We start from the raw sequence: 23,453 nt of genomic DNA, 5'->3' as shown, positions 1-23,453 counted from the left end.
CCCCACATGCGCGCACCCTCCTCCCCAGGGGCTCCTCAGCAGGCATTCCCTGCTCCGCTCCCAGCCTCGCCTCCTCCACCCCTACCTGCGCCGCCGCCTCCCACTTCTTTCGGCTCTTTCTTCCCTCCAACCTCCCAAGTCCTCGGGCTGGCGCCCACTCTCAACACACTCCCTCCCTCTGCTCTGGCCCACCTCCCCACCTCCCCTCTGCCCCCAGATCCCCGTCCCTCCCCCCTACCTCGTCCCCCAGTCCTCCCCGCACAAGCAGGCTCGCGCAGCCTCTCCCGCACCCCTCCCCTCGCAGGCTCCGGGTTCCCACCACCTCCCGCACCCCTCCCCGCCCTCTCTCCCCTCACGCGCACACCCCTCCTCACACCCTTACCACGCACCCCCCTCACACACGCTCCCCTCCTCACACACACCCCCGCCTCCCTGCACACGCGCACCCCTCCTCACGCACGCACCTGTCGCACGCGCACCGCTCCTCACACACGCACCCTCCCTCCCCTCACACACCCCTGCTCGCACGCGAACCTCCCCTCACACACACTGCTCATGCACGCACCTCTTACACACGCACCCTTCGCGCACGCACCCCTGCCTCCCCTGCTCACGCACGTACCCCTCTCCTCACACGCGCACCCCTTCTCACATCCCCCCCAATACACACGCACCCTCCCTCCCCTCACACGCCACACCGCACTCCCCGCGTGGAGAAGGAGTGCGCGGGCTCAGGCGTGGCGGAGGCGGAGGCGGCGGCGCCCAGCCGTTACCTCGGTCCCGGCGCTCCAAAAACTCGGCCGCCTCAAGCAGGCGCTGCACGTTGATCATCCGCACCCTCTCCATGGGCACCGCTGGTGGCGACCGGGACCTCTACGCGCTCCCTTCCCCGGCCGACAGGAGGCGCCGCAGGCGGATACAGGCCGGTGCCGCCCGGGTACATGTGCGGCGGGCGGGCGGGCCAGCCCGGCCACGGATCGGCGCGCTCTCCGCCGCCCTTGTCGCCCCCGCCGCGCCCGCCGCCGCCGCCGCCGCCGGCAGCCCGCGCGCGGTTTGTTTACCTCTCCGCGCGAGCACGGGGGAGGGGCGGGCGCAGCACCGAGGCCCGCCCCCCGTCCCGCCCCTTCCTCTGCCTCCTGGGAAATGTAGTCCCGCGCCTCCCACTGCACATCGGGAGTGGTAGTACACACACCACTTCAGTGGGCCTGCGCCTTGCCGAATTCCGCAATGGCAGCTGGGAAATGTAGTCCCGTTCGACTTCTGTCGCTAGAGTGTAAAGACGAAGTTTTCTGGGCTTTACTTCTGGGAAGGAAGAATTTGAGCCAGTTTCCGGAAAGCTCTTTTCCCAGTGACTTCCGACGGGTGCCCAGGACCTGGAGCATTCTTTATCTGAAATGCCATGTTCTAGTCCTCTATCTACTACTGCTTTTCCATGTAACTTACATGCCTCAGTTGCCGCATCACAAAATGTGCTGTTCAGCTGGTGCACACATAAGCATTTGAAAAGCCAAGATCACTGTTCAGAAACAGGGGATGATCCCTCCAGTTCCAGAGAAAGTTGCCATGAGGCCCTTCTTCCACCCTGGTTTCCACATAGAGGTAGTTCAGTTTTTCATGGTGTTGTTTTTTTGTTTTTTTTTTTTAATTGTATGTTTAAAAACTTATTTTGCCTCAGGCCCTCACTAGTGGCTTGAGAGGCTAGAAATCCTTTCTACTACTGCAAGTGAAGGACATGATTCAGTGGGTAAGTGATTTGAAGTCACGAAGGGTTCAGTTCAAATCCTGACTCTTCTACTTATACTCCTGTCTGGACTCTCCAAGCCTCATTTCCTCATGTATAAAATAGATATAGTTACTCCATTTATCCGAACATTGAGGGTCTGCCATGTGTCAAGCACTGTACTGGACATAATGTGTACAGTAATGAGAGAAACAGACATAGATCCTATTCTCAAGGAGTCTATGGGCAATAGGGCTTATTGTGAAGATTAAATGAAAAAATTCCAGCATTTAGTACATGCCACTCAGTTAATGGAAGCTATAACAACTGTTTCCTCTCTTGTTCTCCTCCATAGAGAGGGAACTGAAAGCAGTGGCTAAAGAGAGCAGGGACCACATTAAAGGATTGCCAAAGGCTATCTTCTCTGCCGTTCTCTTTCCAAGTCCTCCATGTAACAAGCCCTCAAAGTCTAGACCAGAGCTTCTCAACTTCTACATTATTGACATTTCGGGCAAATAATTCGTGGCGGGGCGGGGGGAGGCGGACTTGTGCTTTGTGGGATGTCCAGCAGCATTCCTGGCCTCTACCCACTAGATGCCAGTAGCACACTACCAACCAAAAACGTCTCCAAACGCTGCGAAATGTCCCCCTGGGGCACAAAGTCACTCCCAGTTGAGAACCACTGGTCTAGGGAGAGGAAGGGCAAGAGGGTCATAACTGCTGAATGCTCTAGGAGCAAGCTGGGAATTGTATAAACATCCATAACGTTTTCCCACCCTGATTATTTTAACCTGCTGGTGGACATCCAAAACAACAGGAAGCTCTTGGTGAGGGGAGAATTTCCCCTTCCCTATGGTCATTCCAGTGGCTACTGCAGAAAATACCATGTCAGAATGAAAATCTTACTCTCAAAAATGTCATGAGATTCATGCTGCATTTTAATGCCCTCTCTCTCTCCTTTCACTCTTCTTCTTCTTTTCAATTTCCAATGAAGTCAAAAACTGCAAAATTATGCCAGCCCTTTTAAATATTACATTTGGCACCACATTTAAGAACCAAATAGATGTCCCATCAAATGCAGGGAGACCCAAAATGAGAGGTGTTCCCAAGCTGTTCACAGGAGAGTCAATTTTTTTTTGTAAAGACTTTAAAATAGGGACCTTCCTTTTTCTGTTGTTGGATAGATCACTTCAGATCTGGGGTTTCCCATTAGATACCGGTAACAACTACTCTCAACAAGGGACATACGGGGCAAAGCGAAGAATGGAATTATTTAAAAGAAAATAGCTATCTGCTAAGACCTGTTAGTTAAGGGCAGAAATTACTAGGTTGAAAGTTAGTTTCTACTACTTGTAAACTCCTTAAGCTTTAGATCCCAAACTGCTAAGTGCTACTGCAGGAATTTAAAAGAGGTAGATTCATGACAAATAAAAGTCTCCCCAGTGGGAGATAAACCATGTGACATGCAATCAAAAAAGAAAAAAAAAAGAAAAGTACCAACTGAAAATACACATGGGTTTAAATCCATAGATCATATGCTCTAGCAGGTTATTAAGAGAAAGCATGATGCTCAGTGCACGTGCCTGACCTTTCACAGTTGACCTCCAGATGAATTAAACAGCCCTTGTTTTAGAGCCACGGCCAAGAGGGAGAGGAGGAAATGGGAAGTAGGGTGAGAGTCACCAAAAAGGCCCACCTGCCTATGTTGAAGAATAGCAGAGGTAATGGTGATGGAGGGCAGTGGGCAGTGTTAAGGGCAGATTTATATACAGGAAGTCATTCTTTTCCAATAGCAACTGAAGGTGCCATTTCCTTCTCCCTGCTCTGGCTGACTCCTAGAATTCTTGCTTTGGCATTGGCCACAATGGCCTCCCACAGCACAAAGCTTGGGGCTCTAGCCTCAGGAAAGGAATACTCTTCATAAACCATCCCTCAGCGCCAGTCCCAGCCTGGAGGAACCCAGAGGCAGCTGTGGCCTTTCTTTTATTCAAATGAATCCAGTTTGTCCTACAAACGCAGATGGGGAAACTGAGAGAAGAACCAAAGAACCTGGAATCTTACCCACAATCCCTGGTCCTGTCCTCTCCCTAAAGTATCTCTCTCAGGGGAGCCTTATTTGAAAATGGAAAAAGTCCCCCTGAAGCCCCCAGGCCTCTAACAAACACAGCCCAGATGGGGATGAGCTGCCTCCTGGAGCAAGGAGGCAAAGCTCTCCATTCTTAGGGGTCCTTTCTGTCAGTTTACTCCATGCAGATTTCCAAAGGACTTATTGCAGGTTCACGAACAATGGAAACTGGTCTGTATTACATCTTTTCTGCAGACAGGAGAGATGGAAAGCGGGGAAGGGGCCGTCAGGTTAAGTTACAAGTCCAAAGTCACTGTACTGGTAACACCTGGTGCTTAAGGGAACTTCCCTGAAAGTGCAAAATGTTTGGTGTGCAGGGCACTGTTTTCTGCCATTATCTGTAAGGATGGGGGGGTTTCAAGCAATGAAGGCTGAAGATGGAGGAAGGGTGAGTCCTGAGCTCCTAAATGAGAGCCTTAACAGTTTTACGTCTTTTTCCATCCTCCACCCCAAAACGACAACACAACCTCCTTCCCCCTCAGGGCCCAAAAACGTGAAGAGCAGCAGAAAACCTTTCCTTCTGCCCAGTGAGTCAGCCTTGCCTAACTTCATGCGTAAGCTCTCCTCAAGTCAGCGGCAGCTCAGAGCTGCGGGTCTGCGTGCAGCTGAGATAAATTTGGGTCTAGAAAGGATGACGTAATGCTAAACCCGAGAGGTAGCTGCCGCCTCCCAGGGCTCCAGTCGCCAGGGCTTCGGGCTGACATCCCCACCACTCGGAAAAGCACCGAGCCACCCAGGTGCCTGAGCTGGGGAGACAGGGAGAGAAAGGACGTGGGGGCGGGAGCAACAGGCAGGGGGAGGCAGTGTTCATCTGAGACTGCTGAATCTGGAAGTTTGTTGTTTTTTAACTTCAGTTTTCTGGTGAGATCAGGCCACTGGCAGAGGCTCAAACAGCTGCACTTGACTTCCATCCTGGCCTATCTCTTCCCCCTTAGAAAAGGGCTTCTTACAATTTTATTAAATGGCCCTTATTACAGCAGCCTATTTCGGTGATTATAATGGATGTGTTAATTTCTCGAATGTCCTTTCGCTTCTTTTTTGCATTAACTTGGATCCAAGAAGAAATCTGCATTGCAGGGCTCAGTTCATAGGCACATCTAAGATACCTGCTGCCCCCGGAGCACCCATCCCTCTTGGGGGTGCAACTGATACGATCTTCCGGATTTCGGAAAAGGACTTTGCTAGGGACGTGCCAAGTTAATGCCCCCCCCCATAACATTTCATGGTTTAGTTCATAGACGTTTACATCATTAGGCTTCTTTCTCAATCCAGTCTCCATTTTCCATTTTTCAGATGAGAAAACTGAGGGTCAGAGAGATATCGTAACTGACCAAAAGGCCACACAGCTGCTGTCTATCAAAGCCACCAAGCAAGGATTAGGATTCAGGCCCACAGACTCTCGTCCTGGGCTCTCTACCCATCTCCCTAAGTCTTTTTCTGGTTGATTTGTGACATATAAATCAATTAATTAATTAGAATAAGTCTTCTGATTTTTTAAATTCGTGAGCCCCAAACCTTTAAATATCAAGTTACATCCTAAAAGCCTGCTTTTGTTTTCGGCTTAAGGTTCATTCTTCTCTAAGGAAAGGGTGGCCTTGGAATCACCCCCCTTGCTGGTGATGACCACAAGCCATGGGCCTAACCTCAATAATCTTTCTTGTATGGAAATGGTTTCCTTCATCGGGAATGCATCCTGAATACTTTTTTCAAATGACATTTCATCATTTGTTGCTCTAGTCCCTTATTATTCTCCTTTAATTTGTGGTTATAATCATTTATACTGGTAGATTTTGTGACTTTCAGCCATCCCTGGCATATAGCCTACTCAGCCATGGTATGTTATTCTTTCGAAACATTGCTCATTCCATGAATTAGTATTTTCCTTAGAATGTTTGCATCTATATTCAAAAGCAATAATATACTATTCACATCTTTTGTTGCATGTATCAGCCTTTGGATCCAATGATCTCTACTTTCAAAGGTAGATGCAACTTGATTTTAAAACCTTAAAAAAAAAAAAAATCAAAAAAGATTGCCAGAGGCCTTCCCTGCTGGTAAGAGGATGCCCCACATTCTTGCCACAGTCCTGGGTAACCCTCCCTCCCCAACCAGGAGCCTGGCTAGAGCTGCCCTGCCCCCATCCACTGGCATCACCACTCCCTTCCAGGCAGCAGAAACTTGGGGCGGTCACTCTTAGGTCCTGCCAGGCCCTGGACACTGTTAAGTCACACACCCAGCCTGCTGCCTTAGGGCTGAGTTCTCTGCCTGAGATGCACCATTTAGGATAAAAACACCAGGCCCTTCCTTGCCTGCTTAAAGATGAGCGTGATCTTGCCATCTCTTCCAGCCACAGCATTCTGATTCTAGGATTCTGGGATTCCCCAGAAAGCTTGGAACAATATGCCTCCCTTTGTGTACCAGCTTCCACGTCATGCCAGCCAACTACGTACACAGTGCTGCTCGTACAGTCAGCTCATGGGCTCCTCTGCACACCTCTGAGACTCCCTGTTTTGCAGATGAGGTCCAGAAAGGTTAAGAGATGTGCCCAAGGTTACACAGGTAATGACCAGATTCAAACGTAGATTTTCTAAGTCTGGAACCCCACAGCATACATCAAGGTATGTTTAATCAGACCAACCAAACAAAACTGGTTAGGTCTCAACCAAGGGTAATACCATCCCCTGGGAGGCTTTGGAAATAAGTAGGAGAGTCTTTCTTGAGTGTCACAATGACTGTGAGGGTCTGCTGTCATTTAGTGAGTAGGAACCAAGGATGTTACATCCTGCAGTATTCTGGAGTAATCCACATAAGAACAACTGTCTCACCAGTAGCTCCCCTGTTGAGAAACACTAGGTCAGAAGGTTAAAGAGAGAGAACTCATCCTTCATTCAATAGCTATTCCTTAAGCATCTGTTCTGTGTTGGGCACTAAGCTAGATGCTGAAGATAGAATCATGAATGAAACCAGTCAACGGACCCGGGGCTCACGGTGTTGTATTCTAGCCCGGCACACTGATGACAAGCAAGCAAACTCATGGTAAATTGTGATATGTAGGATAAAGGATAAATACTAAATGCAGGATGGCTTTGGGTGGACAGAAAGACCAGGGCAGTCACAAGGGCTGTCCAGGCCAGCTTTCTCAAACTTTAACGAGGACCCAAATCACCTGGAAATCGTGGTGAAATACAGATTCAGATTCAGCAGGTCTGAGGCGGGGCCTGGGAGTCCCCTTTCCAACAAGCTCCCAGCAGAGGCCAAGGCTGCCCATCTTAGGAGACCATACTTGCTCTCAACAGTAAGGGTGAGATAGGAAAGAAACTATTGAAAGGTTTGAAAGAAGTCCGCGACATGAACCCAGTTATATTTAAGATCACTCTTGTTTCCTCGATCTCCACTGAGGAGAGGAAGAGGTTGGACCTATGCCGCTTGACCGGAACCAGCTGGCCCACGCGGTCACGGTGGCAGCCAGGGTCTACAGCTCATCTCTGCCACTCACACGTGCTTCTCCCCCGCCCCCGCCCACCCCAGCTTCTCTGGCAGAAGACCTTGGCTCCAAGCAGGGCCAGACCAGTTGCCCTACAAGCTCGAACACCTTCAGCAAACCTAGTACAGCCTGATAGGGTGTGGATTCACATCCCTGACAACCTAGTGTGCAGAGCCACAGGAGCCCTACTGGTTGGGTGAGTTCCCCAGTGGGTGCTGGGCAAGGCAGTACTACACATGCAAGGAGCAACACCCTAGGACTACTGCCCTTCAGAAAATCTGACTCTAGTGTCAGTACCCAAGGAGCCCTGGAAGGTTTCAGCAGCCTTCTCTCTGCCCTAGGATGAGTGGGAAGTAAAGGAAATCACTCCAGGGAGGCATTCCTCAAGGGGAACCCTCAGCTTGGACTTCAAACATTCCAGATTCCATCTCTTGCCTCTTGCCCCTTGAGGCCCAACTTCTCCTAAGAAAAAAAAGAAAGAAAAACCTAGGTTTGAGCCTCAGCTCCACTCTGTGTTAGCATGTGGCTTTGGGAAACTTAGCCTTGCCAAGGCTGAGGCTTTCCTCATTTATGAATCAGGATAATTCTAGCACCCTCCTATTGGATGGTTGTGAGGGTTTAATACAGAGCACTTAGCATTGTGCTGGTGCATAGTAACTGCTCAGTAAAGGGGGTTATTATCGCTATGCCTTTGGAAAACAGAGACAACATTGCACTTGTCAGCAGTCCCCTTGGGGACAGGTTATCAGACTCCTAGGAGACAGGCAAGAATTATTTATTGGTCTCTATTTGTCTATCATTTGTGCTGGAATATGAGCTGGAACTAGAGACCATGCCGTCTGCCCTCTGAAAGCACCAAGCACTGGGCTTGTCTCCTGGCAGGTTTTAAGTAATTATCTGTTGAATTGAGCTAAATTTTACAGCTGGTAGAAAGAATGAAAGAAAGTTGCATGCAAGGCACTCAGAGTCTTAGGAGTCAAGAAATATGGTATGGGAGGTTGGGTGTGGTGGAGGAAGAGGGAGATTAACACAGGGATGCCATAGGGTAGCTCTGGACCCCTGCAGAAAGAAAAACAGAGGCCACCCCAGCTCCCACCTGCCACCCACGGCCACAAAGAGAGCAGCCCTGGGCATGCCCCATTTTAATACAACAGTATCAAAATTGTCCCAAATCATCTTTATTCAAGTATTCTTGCTAATGGCCATAAAGACACAAGAGTAAAATATCTCAAACAGTAGGTAATCCAAATCCCTTTTTATTGGCTTTAGTCTGAATTTCCCAATCTCCCCCAGGACACTATGTTTATCTTTCTAATTTTGCGGTGTTTAAATTTCCTTAGCAGATGCTGGAGTTGGATATAAGAGGTATGTGGCCAAGGGCATGTTTGTTATATGGGAGAGTGGGCTTGGTAGGAACACTAGTTATGGACAATCCTCCAAGTACAGAATGCCTCAATCTGTAAAGAACTGAGAGTGGAATGTGTTTATTTACAAGGCTGCTTACAGGGTACTTAGTTTCCTAAGCTCAGGCAGGGGGGAAAAAAAGTCAGATCTGTAAAAAGTACAAAGACAAAGACTAAACACAAAAGATTTTAAACACAGGGTGAGGGTAGGGGGTGCAGGGAGGGGAGAGGGACTATTCCTTTAAGGAAACCTTAGATAAATTTTTGTCCCATCTGCAATAATGGCTAGAACCAAAGACACAAAGTCCAAGTCAGATGCAATGCTACATTGTTGGGGCTCACTTTAAGACAAGTGAATTTCTAAAACCTAGCACTGGAATAGAGTATACACTCCACGCATGAGGGCTGAACTAGCACAGCAGTGCCTGACATAAAGCAGCAGTATGTGCTCTTTAAATATTCGTTGGTTGAATGAATGAATGAATGAATGAAGAAATTCACAGAACAAATGTAGGGAGAATTCCTGACAAGCAACCTAGTTCCGCAGATTATAAAACGATTTGCCGCAAGGGCCTTTTAAAGAGAGGTTCTCCAATCTAAGTTTTTTTTTTTTTTTTTAAAAAGGGTTCCTATTTACGTATATTTCCTGGAGATGTATTGCTCAAAGCAAGGGTCACCTGAACTTTCAAAATGTTTCACAAGCAAGTGGCCTAACCCAACTCGGCCAAGATGAGGAAGCAAAGAAGAAGCCTCACGCTCTGGAGGGTGGTGGCAAATTCCCATTATCTTTGGCCAGAGAGATCAAGTCAGCTGTTGACGCTTTCACACCTCCAGCCAGGCCACTCAGGGACAATGATATCAGAGACAATTACTTCCCCTTAGTAGCAGAAGAGCCAGAGAGCAGGTGTCGGTCCCTCTGGAATGGAAGCCTCTCTCCAGTGTGAGCCCAGAGCTCCTCCACCCACCATTCCCAGAGGAGGCCCCTTTGGGAAGACTTTTATTTCTCCTTCTCAGATAAGGCTTGGGTAACCATCCTGTCACTGTCCCTGCCTTTGGGCTCCTCCTGCTTCCTCCAGCCCCCATGTAAAAGAAAATATTTTTTTCTAAATGGCAAATTCAAATTAGCTTCATTTTGAAAGACTATTGAGAATGTTGCAATGACCTTTGCAATAACTGGACACACCCTAGGATCAGTAAACCAGGTTTGAGAACTGCTGACTTTATAAGCACCTGACCTGTAAAACAAAAGCCCCGTTTGGGGCTCTGCTTGTAATCCAGTCTCACCACCAGGCAAGAGGCCCAGAAGAGTCTGGTTCTGCCTCTGCTGTGTCATCTTGGGAAAGCCACTGTCCCTCTCTGGGCCTCAGCCTCCCATCTCTACAGTGAGGGTGATGGATGCTATGACCGCTGGGGCTCCTTCTAGCCCTGACACTCTATCTTACCACCTGCCTCCTTTAAAAACAAACCCCAGGGGCACCTGGGTGGCTCAGTGGGTTAAGCCTCTGCCTTCAGCTCAGGTCATGATCTCAGGGTCCTGGGTTCGAGCCCCACATCGGGCTCTCTGCTCAGCAGAGAGCCTGCTTCCCTCTCTCTCTCTCTCTGCCTGCCTCTCTGCCTACTGTGATCTCCGTCTGTCAAATAAATAAATAAAATCTTTAAAAAAATAATATAATAATAAAAACAAACCCCAACATGGAGTGGAAGGAAGAATGGGAAAGGCAAGAGAATGGTTCAGCAGGCCAGAATGCAGTATGTACCTCCCACCCCGGATTCCTGCCTGCTGAAAACTGCTTTCTTCCTTCCGCAAGAAGATTCCTATTTCTTGCTGGGTTGTTGCTTTTTTACTCCTTTTCTCCTCTGTCTCTCTCTTTCTCTCTCTCTCTCTCTCTCTCTCTCTCTCTCAACTCAAAAGCCACAAAACCACAACTCACCTTCCCTAAACGGGTCATTTGGAAGACAGAGCTGTCGGGGGGTTAGGTGGGTCAGGCCTGGCATACTGGTGGTATCTAAGCGAAGACCAGGCCAGGGCAGCCATGTGCTTCTCCTCCAGAAACCCAGTTTAAATCAATATTTATCCAACTGTATTTATAGAAAGTGGTGGTGGTAGGGAGGAGGGGATGGGGTAAGGAGGCAGGGGGGACCTACAACAGAATAAGCCACAATGACTGATGCAAATCTTTGTGGCCAATTCGTTTCTGCAGGGCCAGGCTTTTTTTTAAAAGGCAAAAGACCCGGCTTTTGATGAACCTGCTGTTGGCCCCAGTACCATAGCAACAGCCCAAGTCCTCTGATATGCCCAGAGGACAGACTTGGGAAAGGCAGCAGGAGGGGGTGGTGTTTCCTAGGAGCCTAAACTTGAGTTAGGGCCAGGAGAGTTGAACAAGTCTGAAAAACAAAAAACAAAACAAAACAAAACAAAACAAAACAAAATCCTCTCTGGTTGGCTCTTCTGTCCTCGGCCTCACTTCTAAGCCTTTTCTAAGCAGGGTATGTACAGGAAGACCTTGAACAATCAACAGAGTGCTTCAAATACCAGCTCTGCTTTGGGCTGCTGGGTGACCTTGAGCAAGTCATTTTACGTCTCTGGACTTCATTCCTTGGCTGGTAAATGTGTACATGCATATGGGCTTAAGAGGGCAGGCTCATTCTGGAATCAGAAGCCTAGGTTCGAAACTCAGCTCTGCCACTTACTAAACCATATGACCTTTGGGCAAGTTACCCAACATCCCTGCACCTTGGTTACCCCCTCCATAAAATGGGGTAATAAAATTGCACGTATCATGGGGTTGTTGTGAAGATTGGAGGAGATAATGCACATTTAGCCCCATACTCGGTATATAGTCGGTGCTCAAAAATGGTGGCCGGTACCTATATTATGCAACGCGGTTAACTGGTGCTGCAACATGAAACCGACTTCATTTCCCTCAGTTTTCCCTCCAAACTCTTGCCCAGCCGTCCTCAGATAAAAACCCCCATTTCTGGGTGTGTCAATGGGAGTGTTTCCATCAGCCACGGAGGGTCAATGAGCAGCTCTTGTTTTGTCTTGGAACTGATGGGACCTCCTTCCCCCCCACCCACACACACCAGGAATGGCTCAATTCAACTTCTCCGATTTCCTAAGGGTCCCTTGGGTCCCCTCTGTGGTGTGCCCAGTCCCTGGGAGCTCTGGGGGCTCTGAAAGCCACAACAATATCCTCAAAGTCTTCTTCTGGCATTTACCAGTGGGCAGAAATCATATTTAAAACGGGGGGGGGGGGGGGCTGAATCTGAGAAACATAATTTAGGATGCAGCAAAAATAAAGACCTGATTTAAGAATGTTCTTTTTACAAAGCCCCCAAAACCAAATATCCCACTCCACCCCCACCATAAATCAACCCACAGAGTTGTCAGGGAAAAGCGAATGCACATAGTAGATGCTCAATACATATTTGCAGAATAAATGAATGAATTGTAAGGTGCCTGCTATGTAGAAATGTGACCTGCTTGAACATTAGTTGCCATTAAAGTCCTCAATTTTAGCAAGGCTGCCCTAGTCCCCTGCTCTCTAAGCTAGTAACTGACTCACTTTCTGGGTCACAGCAGATGACAGTGGGCACTTTCAACTCTCCAACCCTAACCTACCATCTCTGTGCAGCCCCTGGTCTTTAAAGGCCAAGAGCAACCTATGTTGATTACAGGAGAACCTCTTTCCTTGGAAGAGATCAGAATTTCCAACTCTTCTCCAAGCCCCCAGAAAGTCTTTACTGTGTCCCCTAGCCTTCAAACCTGATCACTGTGCCATAGCCAGTAAATGACAAATCCAACCAAAGAATGCGTATTAAGTGTCTCCTGTATGCCCAGTGGAATGCTATATGCAATGGCGGGATACACTGAAATGCTATAGGTGATCTTTCCCTTATGCTAATCATTTCCCTGGGAAGATAAAGCTAATACACAGGTAGTGGGTAGAAGATTGCATGGTTACTGATTATCAAAGCTCAGAGAAGAGGCTAATTATTGAGCACTTACTATATTCCAGGGACTTTAAATGTTTAAATGGAGCACCTCGTTTAGTTGTTCAGCAATGATGTGAGGCTGGTTCTATTGTTATCCTCGATTTACAAAAAAGAAACGGAACCTCAGAGAGGCTGGTTAACTTGTACCGGAAGTCACAAAGCCAGTAAGCAGCAAGGAGGAGGAGTCTGGGCCCTGCTCTGGGTTAACTGTAAAGCTCTCAGTCTCTCAACTACCCTGAATTAAGAAATAGCCAGAGGAGGCTCTCAGAGGAGGTGGGAGCTGACCTAGGTCTTGAAGAATGAGTAAGATACAGATAACCCTAGAGGAGTAAGAGAATGAAGCCATTCTGAAAGAGGGAAGAGTCTGAGTCAAGCAAAGAGTCATGACCAAGAAACGTGCTTGCGGGTTGACCTGCTGGACAGGAGCAGAGGAGATCAGGAGAGGAAGGCAGGGAGGAGCCAAATGACACCACAAAGCAGCAGTTTCCTCCATCAGGGGGAAGAGGCTGCTCCTTGGCCTGTCCATGCCCCTAGGAAAGCACCTCACCCTCAAACCCAGATAATCCACCCCAGAGAGTAATCCATGACCTCTACTCCCATGTAATCATTCTTCTCTGTCTTAAGCATTGCCCCCCAAAGCAACCTTCCCCAGACACTGAGCAGCCCATTACTACCCTCTGGATGTTACCTGTTAACAGCAGCTTCTGCTTGTCCACTGAGCAGCTTTTCTGTGAGTCTGGTTCTTTTTCCCTTTCAGTTTTAATCTTTTCCAAAACAGGAAGTAAATATTTTTCTAACGATCAGTCAGTCCTAGGCGGCCACCCGGCCCCCCGTTCACTGGACCCCAAATAGATACAGAAGCCCATGCCAGAGGTGACTTACATAAAACTTCTGGTTTTGTGATAACTGGTCCTAGTCTCCATGATTAATATTTCTGGAGCCCTTTAATCTGAGATCCTTAAGGAGTCACATCAGTTGGAACGTCAGGAAAATGTACCCACACATCCTTGGGAATCCTTGCCTTGCACAGAGTAGCCAGTCAGTAGTGGGTGACTTAATTTGAATACCCTCCCCTGAGGAGACGCACCATATCTACTGGGAATAATTCAACACTGTGGCCACAGCTTGGTGAGCACTCCTACTACGGAAACCTCAAAGAGGCAATGAAAAGCAGTTCTGGCAACAATGGAAAATAAGGCAAGCTCCTGCCAAGTAAGTACTTTGCAAACAACAGTAAAAACGAAACGTGTGATCTCGTGACCAGGGTCTACTGGTGCATTTCGGGAAGGTCTCACAGAACCCGAAATGGAGAATCAAGGCTGACACCCGTTCTCAGGGGAGAAGAGAGTCCCTTTAAGAAGGGATTGTACCAGCTGGCCACACTACAGCTCCCAGAGATTTCCTGGCTTGCCTCCTGGCTCCACCCACCAGTCTCTGGCCTCAGCAACGCGTGACGTCAGAGAAAGCTGAAGCTGGCGATAGGCTGAACAACGCAGCTAGGTCAAGTCCAGTCAGAGGAAAGAAGTTTGTCTCCATGTGGAAACCATGTGTCTCTAGCTGGGAGGGGGAGGAGGAGGAGGCGGAGAAACTGAGATCAAGTGATTACAGGGGAACTGGCTGAAATGAAGGCGGGGAGGTTGTGCACCTGAGCCGGCCAGCAATGCCCTTTGCAGTAGTGACCTAAAAAGAAAAAAAGAAAAAAAAAACTTGCCCAACGAACAAAGCTTGAGCCCCCTCCCATCATAATATAATGAAACAACTAGGATCCCTGCTTCCTTCCAAAAACCAGGGACCTGAGAAATGCTGGAGTCCTATCGGACGCCCAGATCCCCCTCCCTCCCCCAAAGACTGAATGATGTCAGCGTTTCGGAAAGCGGGGCTCTGAAGCAAAACAAGCCCCGCGCGCGCGGAGCGACCCGCAGTGCCCGAGCCCGGCGCACGCACGACCCGCCCCCCAACTCGCGTTATTGCTGTGCACACGCGGACCGCCGTGACGCGCGGGCATTGTGTGCAGCGAGCAGAAAACAACGGCGAGCGGCGCCAGTGCGAAGAAGCGCCCCCAATAAAATGAGGCAGATGTAGGGCCCGCCGTTTTCCATACCAGGAAACCCAGACCCAGCGGAAGGCGTTGGGGGGGTACCGAAAGTGGGGAGGATAAAGCAGCCCCCCGTGGGCCGCTTCTCTTTGCAAGGGGCATAATAGAGGACCCGGCGATGGTCGCCCGTAGTTTGCTGGAGGTCACCCTCGCCAGCGAGAGCTGTTGGGGAGGGGGCGAGGGCCTGGAGCTGGGCCCCCGCAGCCAAGCCGGGCAAGGCGCAGCGCCCCAAGCTCTCGGGGAAATCTGGGGGCCGTTGGCATCACGTCATGCAGAGCCAAACAGCCGCGGCAAATAGAAGCAAGAGAGCTAAAAATACTCCCGCGGGGAGCCGGCCGGAGGGGGGGCAGTGGGGCCGAGGGGCTGATTACGCACACGAAGTTGACTTTGACTGGGGCGCTGAGGTTCCCGAACCCCTCTCGGGGGGGCTGCGGGGCTTGCAGCGCTGACGCTCGGGAGAGGGACCGGGAGGAAGCCCCCCGGCTTCCTCCGCCACAGGAGCCCGGCTCGGCTGCCGCTGGCCCGCCCCGTGCGGGGTAGCCCGGCCCGGCGCGCCCGGCCCTCTGCTTACGTGACTGGTGGCCACGCCGGAGCCCCGGCACGGGGTAAACTAGGAGGTGGCGGCGGCCAGGGCGGCGGGGGACGCCGCGGGGGAGGCGGCAAGGGGGGGCGGAGGTCTCTGATTGTCTGCGGGTGCGGTGGGGGGGGGGGGGGGACGCGGGGGAAGCTCCAGCAGCCTCCCTAGTACAACATGCTGAGGGTGGGGGGGAGGACCAGGTTTGCCACACATTGCCAAGGTGCCCTCTTTGGGTGCACCCCCCGCCAGAGTCGGCACCGTGGGACAGACTCCGGAGAACCCCGGACAGGGGTGAGGGGTAGCTAAAGAAATCGCGCCCCTCCCCCCTCCAACAAAAGCAAACACGCCAAACAAAACCACGTCTTCACCCAGCTCCCTACCAGCTCTGGCTTTTCAGAAACTACCCTCCTGACGAATGCCGCCCCCCCCCGCACCATGAATAATTGCAAACTGAGTCGGCTACGCAGCCAGCGATGCGCCTTTCTGGCAACCGTGGCACTCCGAGAAAACAGGAGAGAAGAGAAAGAAAAGAACACACACAACCGTCCTCCCAACACAGATCCTTGTTTTTGCCTTCAGCCACGGCACAATTGCGCTGGCAACACACGGTTACTTTCACCCTGGAGGCCTGGGGTGTTGGTCAGCTGAGGTGTTTTTGTGTTTGATGACTGTTGTTGTTGTGTTTTTGGGGGGGGTTGCAAGATCTGACACGTTGCAATCGGACCATTTTCTCTCTCTCTCGTCTCATTGATCTTCCTACTTGTTCGGACAGATTAAACAGCCTGGTTTTCTCCAGTCCATCGGTTTATCTGCCTCGACCCCTTCCCCCAGCTCTTATTTGTGAGCACCCTGCTGGAGACGCCGCACACGCGTGCCCCCGTTAGGACGCTGAGTCGACTGCCTGGGAGGGCTGGGGGACCCAACAGGCAGGGGCAAAAATGAAACAAACAAATACAAAAAGGAGGCCAGGCCCGGGTGGGGCTCCCAGCAACCCCCCCCACAAACATTGCTCTCCACCTGAACCGAAGAGAAGGAGTGGGGGTTGGGGGCGGGAGGACGGCAGAAATCGACACGGCAGGCGCTTGCCTTCCTCGCCAGGCGCGCTCACTCGTAAGTCGTCTCGCGGAAAATAAAGAAACCGCACACAACAGCCCACACCTTCTTCCCCAACTATTGTTTCCTGAGAGATCCCAAAGTTTCCTTTTAGCTGTGTCCCCCTCGCCAAGTTTCCCGGGCGCAGGACGGCGGGTCCGGGGCGAGCTGCTGGTGCTGCCTGGCCCAGCCGGCCTGTTTGGGGGAGGGGGGCGGCGGCACCCCAGGGCGACCGAGGTGCTGGGGGACTGTATCCGCGGACGCGATGGCCTGAGCCCTGCCGCGAGAGGGGAGGAAAAAGCACAGTAGACAGGAGGGAGAAGCAGAACCGAGTCAGCCAGATCAAGCCCACGCCGCGGAGGGCTGTTTGGTTGTTGTGGTTGTGGTTGTTGTTATTGTTGTCGTGTGTGTCTCTGTGTGTATGTGTGTGCGTGAGTGTGTGTGTGTGTTTTCTCGAACCGCTGAGCTCTGCCTACGATTTCCAACTTTCGGCTTCTAATCCCCACCCCACCCAGGAACGAGCGACAGAAAAACAACACTTGTCTGCCCGAGAAGGCTGGGAGGGGGGGCGGGTGGAGAAGAAAGGCGACCTCGAAGAGATGAGCTCTGGGCTCAGTTGTCAGCAAACAACACTCCCCCGCTTGCTCCCCGCGGTCCTCCCTGCCTCCGGGAGACAGACAGACGGACGCACCAACAGGCCCCCCCCACCCCCCTATCGTCTTTGTTACATCTTTAGCAGCTTTGTGCGTGCGTGTCCTTTCTCCGGTGTCATCGGCTTTACTGCCGAGGGCTGGATGTGTGTGTTGGGGGGAGGGGGGCGCGGGCCGAGCAGGCGACAGGGGTCGCCCAAGTGGTTGAGGAAGAAAGAGCCGGGCTCCGAGGAGGAGCCGGGGCCCCTAAACTTACTTTTGTTTTCTTTCTCGATCTGCTCCAGGTAGCTGGCGGCCTCGAGCAGAATCTGCACGTTCTGCAGAAAAGTGTTGATGTGCTTCTCCATCGAGTTCTCGCTGGTGTTGAAAATGTCCGAGAAGGGGCACCTGAGCTTGGCCCCGGTGGGTTCCTCGGGCTGGGCCGGGGGCTGGGGCGCGGCCACGGCCGGGGGCGCGGCGGGGGCCAGCCCCGCGCCTTCACAGCGCGCTTCCTTGCGCGGCCGCCCGCGTTTGCCCATGGAGGAACCGGGGTCCGCGGAGCTGGTCCTCTTTTGGGGCTGCGCTGTCCGGCCGAGCTCCGGTCCCCAGAGGAGACCCGGCTGGCTGGAGCGGAGGAGGCGCCGAGGCTAGGAGACGACCTGACTTCCCGAGCCTCGGTGCGTTCAGTTGTGTGTGTGAGTGTGTGTGAGTGTGTGTCGGTCTCGCAGTGGGTCTGTGTGTATGGGAGATTGAATGAACCTACAGGACAGACGGAGGCGCTCTGGCGCCTGGGTCCTAGTGCGAGCCTGTCGCCATCGGACCGGTCAAAATAAAAGGTGGAGACAAGCGAGGCAGGGACCGCCCTCTGCCCGTCCCCGCACCTTCCCCGCCTCTCCCCAAATCTTACCTCAGAGTAGAGCGCTGTATTTCAACACGAATGGAAAAAATACTCGATGCCTTTAAGTGGACCTGCATAAAAACAAACTAGTAAGCTATTTTTTTCTTCACATAAAAATAAGACCTCGTAAAGGGTCCAGCACAATGCCTCGCACTTAGTGAGCGGGTCCCCATTAAATGGTAGCTGCTAGGACTTTTTTTTTTTTTTCTTTTTAAATAAAAACCCAATCCAAAAAACCCCATCACATGTAACCTGAAGTTTCCTCCCCCCAATTCATACACCCCTGCACACAGACGGGAACAGGCATGTGTCTTCACCGGATCAAATGAAATCCCCAGGCCACCAAATCCCAGTTACAGATTTACTCACTCTTTCTTTCTCCCTTCAAATGCAAAGTTATTTTCCAGGAAGGGGGAGGAGATGTAAGCATCTCTCTCCACACTCCTCTTCCCAGCCTTGGTCCAGCTGTGCAAAGCTCACACTAGGGTGCCTCTGCACCTGGCACCCTTTTATTTGGCAGAGCAGCAGAAATGGCAGTGTGGGACACACACACACCCCCACCACCACCGCCCACCCCAGCTGAATTCCGCCTTTTGGCTCTGAAGACTCTTACCCATTGACATTGTTGTTTTTACTGCTGCTATCACCTAGTCAGGATCTGCGGGGAAACAGGGATGCTTTCCAGGCTTGGGAGAGGTACAGTGGGAGTCAGAGGGAGAGCTGAAGGCCATTAGGGAGTGTCACGGAGAAAGGTTTCAAATTCAGCTCTGAAGCTCACAGGCTGTGTGAGTTCAGGCAAGTTCCCTAACCACTCTTGGCCTATTTCCCCATCCATGAAACTCTGATAAGTTTCTTGTGTTGATTAAATCATATCTGCACTTAGCACACTACCTGACCCATGGTAAGATCTTTTTCTTTCAATCCAGACCAGATAAGAACCTGGGTCCCCTACTTGCATCTAAGAGGTGGGTGGGGTAGGGGATCAAGCCGCAGGAAACAGGGCTCTTCTGCACTGTTGGAAAACATCTCTGCAACAAACCCATCTAAATGTTGTCACCTTGCAAGGCCAACTGGAATTTTCCTTCAGGGGAACCATTTACATAGAAGACACATTAAATATTGCCCCCTGCAGTTGAGCAACCCAGCCATCCTGCTCAGAAGCGGCTTCATACGCATTTGTCTGGAAAGACCCTTATTAGAAATGGAAACTCTTTTAAAAAGGAGAGAAAGCACATTTCTTTGTAAAACATTCATTATGTAAAACTTAGAGTACACATACCCTCACAAAACCTTCAAGAAAGTCTTGTGTACTTTCGGAATATAATAACCTGCTACTGAGAGGACAGGAGCAATCAGTAATTGGCATTTTAAAGCCAAATGTATTCACATTTTGGACCATAATATAATCATTCTACACATACTGTCTGTCCATTTTCTGTCCTGAGACAAATTTTGCATAGTTGATCTCTGCATCCTTTAGCTAGGATTGAATAAAGGCTCCTAGGAGCTATGAAATAAAAGTTCACCTTCCATTATCAGAACAACTACTGACTTTTTGTTCCTGTTGGGACCACAACCTGAGTAACTCATGTTTAAAAGCCTGTAAGTATAAGGACTTTTAGAGAGGTATAGTCTCAAACAAGTTTTATCTAATGCCATCTTACAAAAACTAGCATTTGTATAAAACAGCCCCAATCTCCCTTGACCCGAGGGAAAAATGATAGTGAGACAGTGAACCAGCTAAGCCTGAAGAAAACCTGAGTTTTCACCCCAGTGGGCACACCAAATGTGCACATATGCAGTACTGTGCCCTACACATAAGTCTACACACACTGGCCGGGAGAGGCATACCTCACCCATGAGTGCCGGGGCAGGGGTGGGGGTGGGGAGTAGGGTGTTTTGTAATTATTTATTTATCCCTTTTTCATCTCTCATAGGTCTGTGAGCTTCAGAAAACCCAGTGGGAATCTTCAAGCTGGGCCACGGATCTGACCAAAGCCAAGATAAACAATGGCTTGAAGAAAATCGACAAAAAAGTGCTGATTTGCACTATTCCCACAGTCAGCCACAGCCCCCACCACCATTCCCATGGAAAACACCACTGCTGGTGCCAAATCAAGTTTCCCCCCCTTCATAGGGGCATTGTTTTTTGTTATTATGTGAGTTCTTAGCATCAGACAATGGCGCCACAAGAGACACAGTGGAGGCAGGAGAAATGCCTTTTTGTTTCACTAAGTCTGTGCTATTGTGCCCCAGACTCTAGCCCACACATAGTACACTTACATATATTCATTTTGGTAACATGTATGTGGAACGAGGAATGTACCAAGCTAAAGCTCCAAACCCTGTTCCTTGTTGGGTTTTGCTGGTTTTTTCCAGAGCCCATCAAGTGTTAAATCATGTCTGCCTCTTATTGCTCTCTCCCCCTTCCCACACCATCCCTCAATTAACAGTTCCTCTAATAAAGTTGGTCCCCGCAGAAAGAGTGGCATTTCAGGGGTAATTCCACAGGACAGCCATCCAGGACGCTGGCTTCACAGCTCAGCTCCATTCCCCATTAGCTCCTCCCAGGAGGATCGAGTCAAGCCTTTCGCACCTCACTTCCTCCGGGGCTTTGACGCCGTAAATAAACAGGCTGCTTTGGAAACTTGCTGGCAATTTTTGCAGAGAACAGGTAGTAGATGAGAAGGCAGCTGGCCTGAGGAAAATATGGGAACTCTCTGAAAGAAAAGCAGTGATTTTTTTCCAGTGCCAAGTGAGGCCAGCCAAGATGCTCCCAGAAGCCCAAGATAACTTGGAGGCCCATTCCGTCAGGGTCCTATTTTCCCAAACTTCTGTTTTTCTGCTTGGCCTCTCTGCCTGTTGGTAATATCCTTCCATCAGCCTTGTTTGCATATTAAAGCAAGATCACTCTCACCTGCGTTTACCCCTCTTTCCCTCCATTCTACATGCTTACATCAAAAGGGTTTGTTTTGCCTGTTAATTCTGTCTTCAGGTACATGGAGACCAGTTGATTACTGAGACACAAGGAGAGTGACCTCAGACCTCCCCATTCTGCATTTGGATGGGTTTTTTCTGTCCTGGACCATTTGGGCTTTCCCAGGCTTCTCAGCCCTGATCTTCCTCCTTCCCCCATCTCCGTTCCCCAGCCTTTTTTGACTGAGTCCACCACTCCAACGTCTAGCTTGCCCTTGGAGCTTGCCAGCATGGCCAGGCCAGGTTCTTCTCTGCTCTTTGACCTGTGGTCTTTGTACTCAGGCTTGATAAACACCATCTAGAGATCTTCTGTCCCCCGCATTGTCACTTGAGTCCTAATTCCCCAGAGCTTTCCTACCCAAATTTTTCCTGAGCACCTTTCCCTTGGGAAAGGGATTGTCCATCAGTGAGCTGAGAGTTGGCTCTTCTTTCCTTGGGAGCCCTTATCTTGGTTTCACCTACTAGGAGGGAGAAGTGGCTTCAAGGGAAGTCCAGGAATAGAGATTTAGGGACTGGTAAGACATGAGCACAATGGCAGGGACAAGGAGAGCGGTGTGGCTTCTGCCTCTCCCACTGGCTCCTGGAACAGCCTTAAAAGTGCTGACCAGGCCTCCTCTGACCGCTCCCCATGCCCCCCCCCCCCCCCACACAGTCACCAGCGGGTGTAGACATGGACAGAGGATAAATAGTCTCCACCCTACATTGGAGCTCACCCGGGTGTCACCTGCTCCTGGGTCATTATCTCTGCTCTTCTGGACTCTGACTCCCTTCTCCTGGACCTCTGAGGCTGCCAGGCTCTTCCTGTCTTAGCCACCTCCTGGGCTTCTCCTATGCAACACCCAGTACTTATAGGGTTCATTAGATTATGAGCTCATCAAGGGCAGGGAGCATGCCTTCCTTCCCTGACATCCCCAGCCCCTGGCACCCTCACACAGGGTAATGAATGTACTCCTGCCTGGCCGGAACCTTGGTGCCTGTCCTTCCTGGCTTCCTTGCTCCAGCGTGGCAAGAGGAGGCATTTGACACTGTCTGCAAAACTATTCTTGAGTCACTCACATTAAAGTTTAAATATCAAAATGCTGTCTGTCCAGAAGCCAGAAACCCACTGAGCCACATGGTTGAGGTTCCCTTCCCCAGAAGTGCAGAGGCTCGGTCACTCTCTCCCCTGTTCTTACTGCTCTACGTATCTGGTAATGAGATGCTTCTGCTGGAAATTTTTCAAAAATCACCAGAGGATGAAAGCAATGGCCTGAGACCAAAGTAGGAATCATATGGAGCTTCCCGCCACCACCCACTCCCCCCTCCGCAACATACAAAATCTCATTGTAGGGTTTCTTCTAGCAGAAGGGGGTCCTTCAGGCCTCTCTTTTCTTTAACATCTCTGTATTACAAAAAATGCTTTCAGCAAAGATTCTAAATTCATGTATATTAAGGTACCAGTGACTGACACCAGCTTAGATAGGATCATTACCAAAGGCTTTTGGAATTAAAAGATGGCAGCCCGTGCTTTAAACTAAAGGAATGAAGTTCCAGTGGTGAAATATTAGGCATCAGGAGGTGGAAGGAGAAGGTAGTATTACGGCAGCAAATAATCCTCCTGATTATTAGCTGGCTGAACTCATGTAAGTCACTCAACCTCTCAGAGCCTTGCGATTCTCACCTACCAAGTGGGAAGAACAATGTTGACCTCGTTGATGGGGTGCATACGAAGGAACTTTGGCAACTGTGAAGTGTTGTGCACATATCCGCATAGTATTAGATGAAGAGAGTCCTGAAAGATCTTCAGGGAAAATAAAAACAATGACAAAAAGGTGGGGAAAGAGTTATAAACCCAGAGTTTTGGGCCAGCTTTCCCACCGCACTGCTGGGTAACTCTGGATAAATATTTATAACTTTGGGCACGGTAGCATCAGTGTCCTCACCTAGCCTGTTTTCCCTTTCTCCTTTTTCCATCTCTCCTGTGTGAGACCTGCAAGGTGCCCTCACTGTTTGCTGATCCAAAGCTTCTCATGGGTGAAAAGGTCGATGAGTCACAAATTGGTGTATTTATCAGGAATAATGGATACAAGAGCACATACTCAACATATGGGTTAATTAATTCCATCAGAAGACATAGCCTTCCACGTGTCGGGCTCGCTCTAGGCACAGGGACACAGCAGTGAGCCAAGAGTCATACCCCCACCCTCATGGGACTTATCTCTCACACAAGTATATACGTAGAAGACAGAGGACCAGTTGTAAGCATACAGAGAGATAGATAGCTAGTCCCATATGTGCACAGAGAACAGGACTCTTTACTCCTGTGTCTTTCAGAAAACGAAATGTAAACCTTAAGTTGGAGCCAGAATATGGGATTCCTCCAGAGAACTGTGACATCCTCTTACGCATCACAGAAACAATCATAAACAAGAGTGAGGAAGGGTTTGCCTTCTTGTTTCCCGTTCTCTCTTCTTGCTTG

At 50.2% G+C, this 23,453-nt stretch overlaps 1 protein-coding gene across 2 annotated transcripts in view; it reads right to left on the bottom strand.

Moving 5' to 3' along the window:
- The window catches only part of LOC111144825 (MAX interactor 1, dimerization protein), a 79,964-nt gene extending 62,172 nt beyond the window's left edge, over nucleotides 1–17,792 (bottom strand). Inside the window, exon 1 of one of the 2 annotated variants that reach the window (XM_022499330.1) lies at nucleotides 17,399–17,792. In XM_022499330.1, the coding sequence (XP_022355038.1) occupies nucleotides 17,399–17,660 (262 nt within the window). In that variant the 5' untranslated portion in view covers nucleotides 17,661–17,792. Of the gene's footprint in view, nucleotides 1–773; nucleotides 867–17,398 lie in introns of those variants that run through there. The other variant, XM_022499331.1, reaches the window with a different exon arrangement.
- Nucleotides 17,793–23,453: the final 5,661 nt, after the last annotated feature.

This window comes from Enhydra lutris, unplaced genomic scaffold (assembly GCF_002288905.1).
Source record: "Enhydra lutris kenyoni isolate GAN:26980312 unplaced genomic scaffold, ASM228890v2 scaffoldscaffold12, whole genome shotgun sequence".
Classification (NCBI taxonomy): domain Eukaryota; kingdom Metazoa; phylum Chordata; class Mammalia; order Carnivora; family Mustelidae; genus Enhydra; species Enhydra lutris.
Note: the sequence above shows the minus strand (reverse complement) of the source record. Positions and strands in the feature narration are given on the sequence as shown.